We start from the raw sequence: 16,525 nt of genomic DNA on the forward strand, positions 1-16,525 counted from the left end.
AAGGAGATTTAATTGTTTTTAACACTTTTGTAGTAGTTCACACTAAATGTTCTTTAATGTTAGTACCAGTTAGCATAGACTAAAAATGTAAAATTTCTGGACATTTTGGAGCCTGGAAAAATATATTACTTTATTCTCAGAATAAAGTAATATATGTTTACTTATTTCATATTTCATATTTCAGATAACTGATAGTAATTGATAGGTTAAAATGTTCTACACTGATAACTTATACTATAGTTTCCTTGGTTTTTAATTGCTATGATGTGTATATTCAGTCATTGTGATTTGCAAATTATACTTTGTATGTTTAGTGCAGTGTATTAATTAATCCAATTACAGTTATTCAACAAATCATATTTTTAAGCAAGTATTGAAATTATTTTTTATTTGGTCAGGTGACCTAATTACTTCTGAATTTATTTTGAGAATAAATAAAAAGCTCACGCCATCATCTCAATATGATAAATGTAGAATTTTTATAATAATGATTTTTTCTCTCTGTTATGAGTTATTTTCTTAATTGTATAGAAACTTTGGTAAAGGCTGGTGACTGGTAATGATTTTATTATGACGTCATTTATTCAGAGAATCAGTTTTCCTAAGCAGTTAAATTTTTATTAAGAGTAATATTATATAAAGAGATAATATACAAATAGTCCTTGACTTATACTCACAGTTGGGACCGAAGTTTGTGTCAGTTAGCAATATGGTTATAAAGCATGATGTCATGTGACCACATTGTTTAGTGATGGCAATCCTGGCATTCTCCATTGCCATCATTAATAAAATTCCACCGGTCGTTCGCTGACAACCCACCTCAGGCTGTGTCCTTCCCAACCCCAACCTTCAGCTCCAACCCCAACCCCATTTGCCTATTCTTCCCACATCTCTGTCCTTTTGGCCACCCTGCACCTGCTTTGTGGGGTGGCAAGCAGCCCCAGAACTGCACAGCTGTAGATCTGGAGCTGCAATAAACCCCTAAGCCACAGCATTGCGCAAAGCTTCAGCCACCCCTGGAAGCCTCAACCACCCCAGCTCAGCTGAGCAATGTAACTTAAAGAGGGGTGGTTTTTTTGACATGGTTCTTTGGGCTGCAAAAAGCCCCTGAACTGCAGTGTGAAGCCCTTGTAGTGTGAAGGCCTCACCCAGCAGTATAGTGCAAAGCCATAGCTGCCCCAGGAGGCTATAGCCACCCCTACCGCCCTGTACTTTTAATTCCCTGCCACCCTGTGCTCTCTACCACCCTAGCTGACCGTCACCATCTTATTGCTCCCGTTGCTATGAGATGTGCCTGGCCCTTTGCAAGCCAGCTGCTGGGCATACGAAGCCATCTTCCCCAGGATTTGTGAGGAAGCTGCCGTGCACCACTTGGGGAAAAAAGTATTGTGTGGCCAGAAGGTGCTTTGCACAGGACCAGGCCAGGCATGCTTGGTCAGCAGTGGAAGCAAGAAGACAATGAAAGTCAACTAGTATAGCAGGGGTTACGGAGTGCAGGGAGGTAAAAGGACATAGAGGGGGAAGGAATAGGCAGGTGGGGGAAGTTGAAACATTCCCTGAGATCTTAAATGTGGGCAGGCTGCCAAGGGCCTGGGTTTTGATCACATAACCATGGAGGTGCTGCAACAACTTAACTTAATTGGTTGTAAGTCCATTCAGTGATGCTGTAACTTTGGTCACTGAACAAATGATTGTAAGTCAAGGACTACCTACAGACATAATTTGTTTGATTTCAACTATCAGAACTTGATGTATATTTAAAGAATGACAGCATTTTTTTAGAGGACAATATCCCTCTCCTCATAAACTCTTTTTCCATCCCTCTTTTAACTCTTAAAAGTCAACTCCTTTCTTGCCCTACTTACTACAAAATTTTCTTAATTTTCTGTCCCTCCTTTCTTATAAGAAAATATCCAAGTAACTCTTATCTATTTTAGTAGAATGCAAGTAATGTACCAATTTATCCTAAAGCTAACCATGGCTTAGCACAAAATGTGCTAAGTTTACTTTTAGTCCAAAGCACTAGCTTAGATGCCACTAATTTACCCAGCTTTGGAAGGATGAATGTATGTCTCATTCAGTTTTGTTTTTTTAATGTATAAATGTAGCTTGCACTCTTAGCATTTTTAAATTTCTTTCTCTATTGCCATTTTAGGGTAAGTTATTTTTCAAGGTCCCTTTCACTGTTTATCACTTCTTCTTTTACCTGCATGTTTGCCTAATGAAATGCTAGAGAGAACAGAGTATTTTCTTGGCTGGCATGAATGTTTGTGTATCCTTTAGCTAGAATCTGCTTAAATTAGCACTTCTATTTTTCAAGGACACTATACGACCTTACAGACTATTAGAGTAATAGACGAAAAATAAACCGGAAGACGCAAATAGAAAGTGACCGATATAATAGTGTTATATGTCATGAACGGAACCAATTAACTTAGTGTCAAATAAATAACAATGGTAAAACTGGGTCACAAAACCTAGGTACATTTGGTTGATGTGTCCGATGTAGTCCAAATACCTTTCAGGTATCAGGACTAATTCACGTACCCAAAGGGATTCTCATGTTAATATGCTTGGGTTATTTCAAACAGTGATAAATTGTTAATAAGTTTTTATGGGAAGGGTACATTTCTAGATTTTCTTTATCCAAATTATGGTTACGTTGTGATTGTGATTTTGATTTTTAATATGGCATATGTTTTGACCTCTTGTTTCCAAATGATCAAGACATAAAACTATATGGGCATATATCTTCGGAGGGGCAAGTTTACTTTTAGTCAAAATTTAGCTGTGTTTCCATAATTAAAAGATGCAAGACATATTTGCAAAATATGGGAAGTAAAGTATAATTTTGACACTTATTCACATGATAAATTTATACAGGGATAATTTCAGTTTAAAAACTGCATTAATTTTTATTTTGGAATTCATCAGGAATATTCATTTTTATAATAATTTGACTAAACATTACAATTAAAAAGATAAAAACTAATACAAACTAAAAAAGAAAAGAATAAAAAGAAAAGTGCAGAAAAGAAGAAAAAATTAAAAAAAAGAAAAAGAAAAGATATATAAAGAATAACTTCCCTCTGCATCACAAGTATAAACAATTGTAATAAGTTATCAACTTCTCTTAAAATATAACTAATGATCTCTTCAGGGATAATCATTCTTTAGGATGACTTACTGCAATCAAAATTTTAAACCATTTAGGCTATTACAAAGGGAATTTGGATTGTGTAAATTGTGCAATAGGAGTATACTTAAACAAAACATCTTTTCATTTCGAATTTGGTTTGGATACTTCTACAACATTGAAATTATTAATAGCATTGAGATTTTGGGGGGATATTTATTTAATAATTTCACAATGTTTATATTAAATTTAAGCATGTCTATAGGACTCCTGAATCTATAGCATTTTCGGATGGAGAAAATCTGGGACCAGTGTGGAGAGTATCTCTTCTAAAGTAAACTTAAATAGATTTTACAGATTCAGAATCATTTTTCTCTATACTATACGTGATGTGTCTCTGAAGATTCCCTGGAGAATGGAGACTGAAATGTTGCTAAAGAAAGAAGCAATACAGGTAATCCCTGAGTTACGAGCGTTCACTTAACGCTCATTCGAAGTTACGTAATAAGCACCCCCTAGTGTTTACGAGCAAGTCTCAAAATTACAAATATTGCAGCACCACGGCAGTTGTTCGCCCTTATGAATGATTGAAGAAGCTCTGCAACGTTCGCCCTATTCCCCCACTCCTTACAACTGCTTCCCCCTCCCTTCCTGCCGCGCTGGACACACTCACCTTGCAATATCTGTCTCCTCTTTGCCGTGGTTTCTTTCCCTTTGAGGGAGAGGAGATTCAGCTTGGAAATGCTTTTCATGCCGACAGTGGAAGCTCCTGGGTGCCGTAATATTGTGCAAGTTCAAATACAAATTCCCTGCAAAAGACATGGCCCCCAGAAGCTTCCATTCTCGGGGGGGGGGGAGTGTTTGCTTTGTTTGCATGCCTATGGAGCAAAGTGTGGAATCGAAATCGGCCAGACACAGGAACCAATGCCGTCCGTGGCCCAGGTGTGCTGCTCATTCGCGTGTGTCAGCCTTAGTTTGAGGGCAGAAATGAAGCCTTCAACTGTGTGCGGAGGCATTGCGGAGCCAGGCTCCTTGTACTTGTGTCCAAGCTGGCAGCAGCAGCCTCCACCTGAGCAGCCATGATCCCCCCTCGCCAGCCAGCCGGCCATCCCGCCCGACCTACTCCTTGCTTGACTAGCTGGCTGGCACAAATCCTGACCGTTCTTTTCTTGTTGTCCTCCCTACTCAAGTGGCAGTAGTGGCTTGAGTTTCTTGGCTCCATTTGAGTGGAAAATGCAGGCACAGCAACAGGATTGCTCTCAATAAGGCTGGTGCACGCGAGCGAGCAGTGCACTCGGGTCTTTTTGAGAACAGTCCTGCTGCTGCATCTCCCCTTTCTTCCACTTGAACGGAGCCGAGAAACTCAAGTCACTGGTGGTTGCAGCCACCAGAGCAGCCATGATTCCCCCTCTCCAGCCAGGCACCCACCCTGCCTGACCTACTCCTTGTCTGGAGGCCGGCTGACCGCTCTTCTCCTTGTCATCCTCCCTACTCAAGCCGTGGTAGCACCTCGAGCTTCTCGGCTCAATCCAAAAAGAAGAAAGTGGAGACACAGCAGCAGGATTGCTCTCAAGAAGACCTGGGTGCACTGCTCGTTCCCATGTGCCAGTCTTATTGAGAGCAATCCCGTTGTTGCGCCTCTATTTTCTTCCACTCAGACAGAGCCAAGAAACTCAAGGTACTGGTGGCGGCAGCCAATTTGCGGCCATGATCCCTCCCTTCCCAGCCAGCCAGCCAATCCTCACCACTCTTCTCCGCGAGCGAGCAGTGCACCTGGGTCTTCTTGAGAACAATCCTGCTGCGTCTCCGCTTTCTTCCACTTGAACGGAACTGAGAAACTCAAGGTGCTGCCGCCGCTTGAATGAGGAAGATGACAAAGAGAAGAGCAGTCAGGATTTGTGGCAGCCAGCCGGTCAGGCAAGGAGTAGGTCAGGCAAGATGGGTAGCGGCTGGGGAGGGGAGATCATGGCCGGTCAGGTGGCTGCCGCTGCCAATGGCTTGGATTTTGAAGCACCCCATAGGCGTTGAAACACTTTTTATCCAAATGGAAACCTGACAGAGACTGGAAGCTCCATTTGCCTGGAATGGGCCGCTTGAGAAACTGAGCCTTTTTGAGCACCTATGGGTCATTTGAAAATGAAGCAAATGCTTTGTTTCCAAACACCCCATAGGCGCTCAAACTCTTTTTACCTGGATGGAGACCTAACAGAGACTAGAAGCTCTGTCTGCCTGCCAGTGGGGTGTTTGAGAAATGGAGCATCTCGCTCCATTTTTAAACGTGCATTTGCATGCAGATGGAGCTTCCAGTTGCCCCAAAGTCTCCGTCCTGGTGAAAAGTATTCCGGCAGTGGTGGAAAGGAGTTTTGGGGGAGCAGGTGTTAGATACCGCAAACACTGCAAGAGTTTGGGCTCCCATTCTCTGCAAAAGAGGATGAGTGTCTGAACTTGCACGATATTATGGACACCCAGGAGCTTCTATCCACTCTCCTCTCCCTCAAAGGCAGAAACTGTGGCAGAGAGGAGACAGATCTTTTCAAGGTAAGTGAGTCCTGCGCGGCAAGAAGGGAGGGGGAAGCATGAGATATCGTAGTGGGTCAAGGAGGCCTTGTGGGCTTGTTCCATCACTAGGCCCTCCATGGCCTTCCCCACCCTGAGATACCTCATGTGCACTTAATGAACTGCGCATTCGATTAGCGAATGAACCCATGCATTCGATTAGCGAATGTGTGGGCAAAAGCAGGGAGTGATCTCATTCAAGGTACTAGATTCATACCCATGAATTCTTGAGTTACGAATGGAGTGGGCAGGCTACATTACATTTGTAATTTGAGGACTACCTGTAAATGGAGGATTGTAAAAAGAAACTAAAATAATTTTTTGAAGATAATTTAAGTAAAGTCACTGATTTAAGGATGGTTTCTTCAGATGATAAAAGAATGATTTGGGATGCAAGTAAAGTTTCTATTAGAGGTTATTTTATACAACATAATAGTGAAGTTAAAAAAGTCAAAAGAAAAACAAGCTATTTTAGATTAAATAAAGAGAAAAGAAGAACTAATAAATTCTTCAGAGAAGATACATATTTCTCAACAAATTAAGCTTTTACCACAGTAATTACAAAAGGAGCAAGACAAAGATGCCCACTGTCTTCTCTCTTCTTTATTTTAGAATAGAATAGAATACTTTATTTGGCCAGGTGTGATTACACACACAAGGAATTTGTCCTTGGTACAAAAACTCTCAATGTACATGCAAAGCAATAGAATCATCATCATCACAATTCCAATAAGAGGTGGTAAAGAAGATAAGGACAATAATAATACTTCAAACATATAAAATGGGTACATATACTTAGACAGAGTTCAGCAGAGTGGTGGCACTCACTCTGTTCAAGAAATACCGAATGTTCATGAAATACTGAATAGCGATTTGAATTTGAGAGGATTATAGGAGTAAAGACTCGGTTTGATCTAGTACTTAAGGTACCAGTATAAAAACCAGGACTCTGTCAGTTCTAGTCCTGTCTGAGGCATGAAAGTTGGATAGGTGACTTTGGGCCAATCACTCTCAGTCTATCATGTTAGGCTCAGGTGACAAACTGGTTGATCTGAAAAAAGCCAACCAGATCCCGCATTTGCAGGAAAAATACTAAGAAGAAAAAGAAAAAAAATATGACAAGTGTGAACTGTATGTTACTTCAAAATAATCATGTTAAGGTATGGAATGAAGTTTAAAAAGATACTTTACAATTGGAGAAATTACAGTTGTCATTGTAAGGGAGAATTTCATTGATAAAAATGAAGTTTTACCAGAATGATGTTTTTGTTTCACAAAATACCTGTTGTGACAACTGATTACACCATTTAAACAATGGCAGAAGAAAAAAAAAACATGAGCTAAATATAAAGTGCTACAAAATGCAGAGGACTGGGCTTACCTGGTTTGAAATTGCATTTCAGTTTGCTGCTTGGTTTGGATGAAGGAGTGACTGCTGCTGAGAAACAAAAGGCTTTTGGAGTTAAAAAAAAACATGATCTGAGACTTGGGTGGAATGGATATTTGTAGTATGACAAAGTCAAGGTCAATGTGGATTTTACAAGAATAAATGAAAGACTCTGAGGTCCTTGGTGCTCTCTAAGCTTACAGATGTTTCATTACACAACTTAGTAACATCATCAGTCCTAGCACTTTTATTATCCATTGGAAATAAAATTTCTGCAAGAAAACAACCAAGGTCAGAAAGCACCAAGGACCCCATAGTTCAATCCTGAGCTACAAATATTATTTTCTTTAAGTTGAAAACTATGTGATAAAGTGGGCTAAAATTTTTCATTATATGATATAAATGCAACAATGGGAAAATAGATAGCTGAAAGGGTTGAAATTCACATTATACATCAATGTATAAAAACTCTTTAAGATTATAATATAAGCTTTGTTCAAGAATGTGTCATGCTTAAGAAATGACACAATTAATCAAAGAGATCAGTATGACAGGTAAATGATTTTCAGCAATAATAATAAAGAAAGACTACCTATGATAAACCCAGTGGATTATTACACTTGTTTGGAAACATTTTTGTTCATGTGTGAGGTAGCTTTTTACTGTTTGCAAGTGGATTTTGTTGTTTGTTTTATAAAATGTTTAGCCATTTTTTAAAAAATATATAAAATATCCTTGAGAGAAACATAAAACCTGTATATTTCCAAGCAAGTAGTCAATCAATCAATCAATCAATCAATCAATCAATCAATCAATCAATCAATCAACCAACCAACCAACCAACCAACCAATCAGAGCCTGTGTGAGAACCTTCTGATGTTCATAAAACCATTTAGAAAATTGGGAAGCCTCATTTGAGATTAAACAGAGAAATGGTATTACTTGGATACTTAAATACAGAGAAAGAATTTCAGCATGTCTATTTGTCAAAGCACAGAGATGATCAGACGCATGAAATTGGTATGCTGGAAAGTTCTGCAGGCAAGAATAGGACAGGATAGTAAAGTTATAGATAATAAGTTCTTCACACATTATTGTTATTATTTTGCAGATATATTTTAGCTACTTTTATTAGTAGCTATAATCTGAAAAGTGACCATTGGCCATCATATTAGTTGACTGCCAGTTAGAAAGTAGAAATTATTAATTATATGATATAATGTAATATATAATATAATATATGTACAGATTTCATGCTGAAATCTAGAGTAAATTTTCAGAGGCGATGCTGTTGCAGCAGATACATGATGGATTCCTTCATACTTGTTTATAGTACAACATTTCTTTTGCAGTACAGTAATAATTTAAAATGTTATAAGCATGTAATTGTAAGCTGCTCAAGGTCACTTGTTGAGATGGACAGCTATAAAAATTGAATGAATAATTAAATATTGAGAACAAATATTCAAGACAAAGAATATAGGGAACTGGAGATGCCTGAAAACCATGTGAGGTAAAGTCACTAGAAATTTGACTAATTTGAAAGGAATTTTAATATCTGGATTCTTTCCTCGAAAAAGGCCTGTCTTGAGCTGGTATACTAAAAAGCAGGGCCTCCTTTTGCTAAACAAAGGCTTTGGACATCAATGAATTAATAAATAATTAATATTATTTCACAAGTTAACAATACCAAAAAATGAAGTTGGGAGAATAAGTATAAAGTGATTAGGGAGATAGCAGTCACGCAGAAAAAATAGAACAAGAAAACTGATTATAATAAGAAAGGAGATTAAAAGTTAGATTTTGCTTCTAGGCTATAGTATAGAAGGAAAAAGATGATTAGATATTTAACGAAAGATAAATTCTATTTAGTCGCATTGGCTAATATACAGTATATCTAGTATGTCTCTGAATACAGTTCTTAGGAATATTCACAGTAGAATGTTCCTGCTTGTGGGCCTCTTATAGGCATCTCATTGGCCATCTGGGGACAGACTGTTGAACAAAAGCATTATTCAAGTAGTGTACATTGATCTTTGCAAATGAACATTTTTTTTATAAACTTAGAATTGAGTTCAGGGAAAACCAGTTTTGTGAGTTTGCAGCAGAAACCAGCGATACACGGTGCTGATTAGTTAGGACTGCGAACAAATAGCCCCTTCTTGTTGCAATTTTGCAGCTTTTAAAAACCTGGGTATGTTATTTTTTAAAAAAAATAAAGTTGATGCATTAGAATCTAACTGTGTAAGTCTTCACTAATATTTAAAGCTGAAACCAAATTTTACTTTCTCTCAAAGTTTTCTGCCAATTGTTTTGAGATAGTTAACTTTACCTCATGATGTGGGGTTGCCAGTTTTTATTATAGATTAGCATACAGCTTGAATACCTTTGTTGTATAAATGATAGAGCTACCTATCTTTTATAGTCATTCATTTGAAGCTTAATATTACAATTCTGAATGGTTACTTGCAGCTTAAAAAAAGACCACGTGCTTTGTATGCAGAAAGTCCGGAATTCAAATCCTGAAATTGCTAGTTGAAAAAGAAAAAGTTGCAACAAGAAAATCATTTTTGATGTCTGTGGCAGAACAGTAAATTCCACTCATTTATCTGATTCTGTAAATCAAATTGTGTAACAGGTAAAACCAGCCTTGCTATTTGGATACATTTATTAAAAATCCTTATTTCAGCTTTCCATGTTCAGTGTAAGAATAAAAGCAGCCTTCTTCCTCCAGCTATTCAATGTGTTCTACATGAGTCACAATTTTGCACTTGCCTTTTTTGAACAAATAAAATGCCAATTAAATTCTCTTATTTTGGGCATTATTGAACTTTTAAATCATCTGCATAGACATGATAGTTCCACATTTCCCACAGATATTGATTTAAAAGAAAGAAGCCCAGAATAGTAATCATGCAAAATTTTTAGAGTAAAAATATAATTTATGTAGTCAAAAGATTTTAATTATTTTACTCAGTGAATTTGCAAACTGTTCTCTCATTCATTGTAAATGTTTCAGAAATAGCTGATAATCAACTGATTGTTATGCTATTTTCGTTTTCTACATTGTAGGACTTCTATGTATATTTTGCTTTGCTTTTGTAACAATTGTAATGTAAACATATTTACATATATATATAAATATACCTGAAATTTTTCTCCTACACGGGACGTAGAGTAAACATTAGTTTAATAAAATAGGTTAACTGAGGTAATCCAGAAACTATCACTTTTTTTGGTGTAGACGAACTACATTATTTTCCATGTACCCACCGTCTTAAAAGAATAAAGAACTCTAATCATTCCTCATGAATATTAATTAATTTATTTATTAATTTAATTTATATCCCGCCCTTCTCCTTGCGGACTCAGGGCGGCTAACAACCAGATAAAACACTTGAATGGTTTACAATGGCTCTTAGTCCAAATTTGATTTTTATCTAATGGAACCATTACATTGGAGTCTCTAAAATAAGATGCCAGACCTCTGTATAATGCTAAATTACTTTTCTTGATCTTCAAGTGTTTCTGAGTTCGTGCTGTTCTGAGACAGTTTTATTCCAGAAAACTGAGAAAATAACTTTCCTGCTCCAGAAAGGTTCTTCCTAAATTGTGTATCCAGCTTTCTTTAGCCTTCTTGAGACAATAAAATAATAGAATAGCAGAGTTGGAAGGGACCTTGCAGGTCATCTAGTCCAACCCCCCGCCCAAGCAGGAGACCATACACCATTTCTGATGGCAGTCCAGTCTCTTCTTGAAATCCTCCAGTGATGAAGATATTAGTTCCTTTGCTAGTTGCCCATTCTCAAATTAAAACGGTGGTAACAAATCCCAAATTATATACGCATGGTGGAATTTGACCTGTGCAAAAGCACCACTAATTGGCTGCTATACTATCCTTGTGAAGTTCTTTGTTACATGGCTTTTGCCACAAGAGTAAAGCACTATGAATCAAGAAAGCAGAAGACACAAACCATGTGAAAAACTCAACCCAACCCAACCTATCTGGAGGACAAAACACTGGGAAAGCAAGCACTGCGTCTCTGTTTAGGCAACAGGTTGATTTTAGAGGATTTGTGATGGTTTTTCAGAAGCTGTAATCACTTGCAAATAATAATAGTTTACTAATTATTATTAATTAATTACCATTAATACTAATTTTTACAAATAACTTAGAGATTATCTACGTAGATTTGCAAGCTAGGTTAAAAAAGTTAAAATTACAATAAAACTAAGAAATCATTTGCAGTGTTTAGGCTCTTTTTAAGTCACCTGTGATGAAACATTTTGTCTTTGGAATAAGATAGATTTGATTTGTCACTGATTTAAACATCATTTCCCATATAAATGTCCTCTGTTTTGTTTTTATATTTAAAGATGCTGCTGTGATAACTCATTCTCTTGTATGGTTTTTCTTGTAATAGGAAAGAAATAATAAGATTATTTTATGCTCTTGTAGGATACTGAAATAAAAATGGATGAGATCTTACTTTGAAGTGTTCACGTTCTTTGGTTTCCAATTTTTGAACTGAACAAGTTCCTTCATTCTTCTCTTCAAAAAAAAGGGCAATGTATTGCTCCTGGAAAAGGCAAGTGCATTTCCTTTTTATGTTGCTAGAGTGGATGGAAAATAGTTTCTTTCTGTTGCTTTGATTCAGCTTTGTCTTCATATTTTCTGATTCTTTTTTTTTTTCAAATGAAAAGCTATCCACTTGACCAATTTCGCTGTTTGGGGGTAGCAGTCAGCATGGATTATTATCATTCCACCTTGTTGTTTGTTGATTTATGGACTCAGCAGCTCAAGGCAGAGTACAAGTGTTCCCTTTTCCCCACAATAGTACTATCAGGTAGATTGGGCCAAAAGACAATTATGCTATGGATGAGCATAGACTTAAATATATTCTCCCAAATGCCGGTCCAATATCTGAACCATTATAGCACGCTGTTTCAGCACACAGTTTCAGCAATTTGTTTTTTGGGAACCTGCCCGTCTTACCTGTGCCAACATAGGAAAAAACCATGCGGGACCTGAGTCCATGTATTGTGCCTGTAATATTTGTATTAGGGGTGTTTCCAGCTGCTTAATCTTTATATGGGCAAATCTAGACAGCATACTAAAAAGCAGAGACATCGCCCTGCCAACAAAAGTGCGTATAGTCAAGGCCATGGTTTTCCCAGTTGCAATGTATGGCTGTGAAAGTTGGACTATAAGAAAGGCTGAGCGCCAAAGAATTGAGGCCTTTGAACTATGGTGCTGGAGAAGACTCCTGCGAGTCCCTTGGACTGCAAGGCGTTCAAACCGGTCAGTCCTAGAAGAGATCAACCCTGACTGCTCTTTAGAAGGCCAGATCCTGAAGTTGAAACTCAAATACTTTGGCCACCTAGACTCTTCCTTCCTGAGTGACCTCTTCCCGGATTACGACCCTTTCTAACTCCCGTTATCTTCTTCCCCTGCTGTCTCTTACTCCACCGACCTACCTCAGTGACTTCGTCATCCGCACTTGAATTTACCTGAGGTCTTCTACCATCTCCTGTCCTTCTGGGACCTCCTTGCAACAGGTACCCCAACGCTACCCAGCCTGTGGACCGCAATTAACAACAACAATCTTTATATGAATAATCTTAATATTACAACCATAAAATAAAAAAATACTACACTGTAAATATGAGGCTCTACAAACTAGAAAATTCTGCACTTATAAGTATTTTGAAAACTCAACTTCTAGAAGATGTGAGTATACACATCAAAGCTAAGCAAATGAATCAGAGCAACAGGAAAGTTTCTGAATTTTAAAATGCAAGCCAAAATTTATCATAATCACCATCAGTGCATGGTAACTAAAGCTGAACAAACTAATTAAAACCAACATTAGTTGATGTGTATATGTGCTCTGTGCATGATCTTGTATTTTGTAGATATTTAGCTTCTGTGTACATTCAAAAATGTAAACAATTTAAGTCATGAAATTTTTAACTTAACGGATAGGAACTCTATACATTTCCTACCAATACATAACATAGGTAGATTCTGATTGGAGAAGGGGCTCCTTGAGGAAAGCAGAAGCTGACTTTTGTATGACTTTTATATTTAGCACTTTCTTTTAAGATAATCCTCTTTCAACTGAGTTTTCTTCAATGTATTGGATTTTAACATCCAGATCTACATTCCATCCCATCTGGAGTAACAGTTGTAGTAGAGGAACTGGGAATTCTGTACATGCTTATTTATTTTTCTGTCTCATTTCTGTAGAAGAGCACTAGAGGTGACGTATTCTTATGGGTAACAATGTTTTCATCGAGGAATAATAAATTATAGTAATTTGAATACCTTAGCCTTTGAAAAGGTATTGCCTTTATTTATAAACTGGAGCTGTTTGTCAATATCTCTGACACTGTATTGTAGTTGTATTCAGCAACTTATTTATAGTGCATTCCCAATTATGTCTGTTCAGCAGTAAGCTTTTCTTCATTTAATAGGGCTTGTTGCCCAACAAATGTGGTTAGGACATAGCTGTATTTATGTTTTTTTAAAATAAAACCACAATTCTGCCTCTACTCCAATGCATAAAATGTTCCTTCTCTTTCTCTAGATGAACCTGTCCCATCAGTGAAAGGAATAAATTGGATTTCTATCATCACAAAAAACAACAACATTGTCCTCTATATTTTAAAAAGCTAATAAATACTTTAAAAGGTTATGTCACAGTAAACTAGCAAGTCTTTTAAGGTGTCACAGGAACTATGTTCTAGAAGCTCATCTTTCACAGATAATATTTTTATTAAGTGAACAGTAGCACTTTTGAAAGAGCCTTATATTAAAAGACTTCCCAAACTGATCTTGTGTGTTTGAATTTCTGGAATGAGCTTTGTTTTATATTTTACAGAAGTAATATATACCCCAAAATTGATGATAATGAAAATACAGAAGAAAGAAAAACAGGTTGGTAAAGTTCACCTTTTGGAAAAATTGATGTATGTAACATTTCTTGGTATATTGTGGTTCAGCAGTTAGTTCCATAATTTCTACTTGAATTTAAGGACATTGATTTTGTGAGATGAGGAAATGGGACTGTTGCTTAACAATTTATTGACAAAGGGGAGAATATGAATCTTATCTAAATATTATGGTCTCTGACTTGAACTACATTTATTACAGAATTTATACTACTCTGAACATAGAAGTTTTTCTGTGGCTTGATGTAGGAAGGTAAATAAACAACAAGATTCTCTTTTTATAGACTTTTGCCAGCAAAATAATTTGTAAATCCATTGAGTCCATTGAAGTTTCTGTTGTCAGAGCTCTCTAGGAAAACAGTAGGCTTGTTAAGTCTAGAGGATACTGATCAAAACTTTACTGGTTCAACATGAGCTCTGCCATATTGTCATCACAATATGTAGCTTCTTCAGTTCCCCTGACTTTTTATCTGAAATTAAAAGAGAAAGTTTCCTTAACGTTCAAGTTGATTTCTGTAGCTACATGTCCATGTCCATAGTAATTTTTCATTTCTTGTTCTAGGATGCTTGGGACTGTGATTTGCCTTTTTCAAGATCACCAACTGACCTGAGCATTATCCATACTACATGAATAATAATACTTAGAAAACAGAGTTATTATACCAAAATTAACATTAGAATATATTATTATATATTATATATCCAATGCTTTCTTCATATTTCAAAAAAGCATATATTGATATATAGATGGTAACATAGGAATGCATTTAATTTTCATTTATCATTTAAAAGGTAGAAAATGTTACTGAATTCTTCAGTATATTGAATGTTCCCCCCAAAACCAACCCTCTTTCCTTTCTTTGTTTATCCAGATACACTGCTGCTTTTGATACAGTAGTTCTTCTCATGAAAATAAATATACCAAATAATTCACAATATAGAAACCATTGTAATGTACAGGTTATGAACATGATTTCACCCACATGTAGGGGATCACATGAATTTTGAGGTGAAATATGGTTGGAAATATGGAATAAATTAATGTGCAAATGATTTGCACTCTGCTGTCTTTTCGATAGGAATCTTTAAAGGTGAATTTCTTATAAAATAATATATTCTTAACATTGGCAAATAACTTATTCCCTTTTTGGAATAAATGGCTTTAACAATAAAGGAGGTAAAAGAAACAAAATTAGTTCAGGCCTTCTCATTTGCTGATCCTGCTTCTATTTTTTTTTAATTTTAATTAGCCTTATATCCCAAATCTTGTCTATGCAAAGCAGCGTGCACTCATCTGTTTTCTAGCTGACTAAGTTTTGTTCTTTCAGACATGGCTGTTTGATTTTTTTCATTCTTCTCTTCCCTTTCCATTTTACATGTTTTGTCAATTGTACAGTTTTATCTCCTTTTACTGTATTTCTATTGATAAAGCCATAGGTGGGGAATAGAGATTTAGTAGTTGTAAACATATATAGAATCGGATTACATCTCAATAAAAAAGTGTAACTCCAACAAAATGGCTAGCTTAGTATTCTAGCACCTTTCATGTAGAGAAATATGGGAATTTTTTTATATTAACTAACCATGGCTCCATTTCATATATATACATTAGGATTTCTCTTCCTGAATTTGGAACCTGAATTCTTTCTGTATAACATATTGAACACCTTGAGAATTGGGAGATAAGGATTGTGCTGTCCCTCCTAGGGTTGTGGAAAACTTTGAAAACCTGGCTTTGGTCTTAGGCTTGGCAGATTTGTGTTACAGTAATTGTTTAAGGCCCTTGTTTTGTTTTGTTTCGTTGGTTTTGTTGTTTATTTTAGTCTTGTCTGTCTACCTGATTTAATATTTTTTAGTTGTGTTCAACCTAGGGTTCACAGAAATTGGGTGGCCAATAAATTTAAATACAATAAAATATCAAGAATATTGAGCTGAATTGATAATTTATTACACTGCTTTTTATACTGTTCTTTCTCCTGCGGTTAAAGTAATTTAGGGTTTTGTTTTATTTTATTGAATATACAGGGTAGGAGTCTTCCTATGATGTAGTTCAAGGAACTGTTTCCTTCGAAGATGAGCATACCTTATAACCTTAGAACTTAATTTTATTTTTTACAAAAATACTCACATTTTGGCAATGGAAAAATAAGTGTTTGCAAAGGGATCCACAACTATGATAAGGACAAATAACTCGTTTTGATTTTGATCACTGCCAATACCAAATAAGAAAGCCCAAGGGTGCTTTTTCACGAGACAACTGGACTTCCTTGTTTTTCTTTGAAGATGTTTCGCTTCTCATCCAAGAAGCTTCTTTAGATGAGAAGCAAAACATCTTTGAAGAAAAACAAGGAAGTCCAGTTGCCTCGTGAAAAAGCACCTTTGGGATAACTATGACCTGGATGACTGAGAATCTCCATAGACAAATAAGAAAGCACAGCACAGAGGCCTAGGAGATAATACAGGTAGTCCTTGAATTATGACCATTCACCTAA

The 16,525-nt window shown here is 36.5% G+C and overlaps 1 protein-coding gene across 1 annotated transcript in view; it reads left to right on the plus strand.

Annotated features, from left to right (window-relative positions):
• The window catches only part of CHD6 (chromodomain helicase DNA binding protein 6), a 134,609-nt gene that overhangs the window by 37,821 nt on the left and 80,263 nt on the right, over positions 1 to 16,525 (plus strand). The window contains exons 3-4 of the mRNA XM_029283703.1: positions 11,539 to 11,668; positions 13,964 to 14,019. Of these exons, the coding sequence (XP_029139536.1) occupies positions 13,993 to 14,019 (27 nt within the window). The 5' untranslated portion in view covers positions 11,539 to 11,668; positions 13,964 to 13,992. The remainder of the gene's footprint in view (positions 1 to 11,538; positions 11,669 to 13,963; positions 14,020 to 16,525) is intronic.

This window comes from Protobothrops mucrosquamatus, unplaced genomic scaffold, assembly GCF_001527695.2.
Source record: "Protobothrops mucrosquamatus isolate PMUCROS unplaced genomic scaffold, P.Mucros_1.0 scaffold194, whole genome shotgun sequence".
Lineage (NCBI taxonomy): Eukaryota > Metazoa > Chordata > Lepidosauria > Squamata > Viperidae > Protobothrops > Protobothrops mucrosquamatus.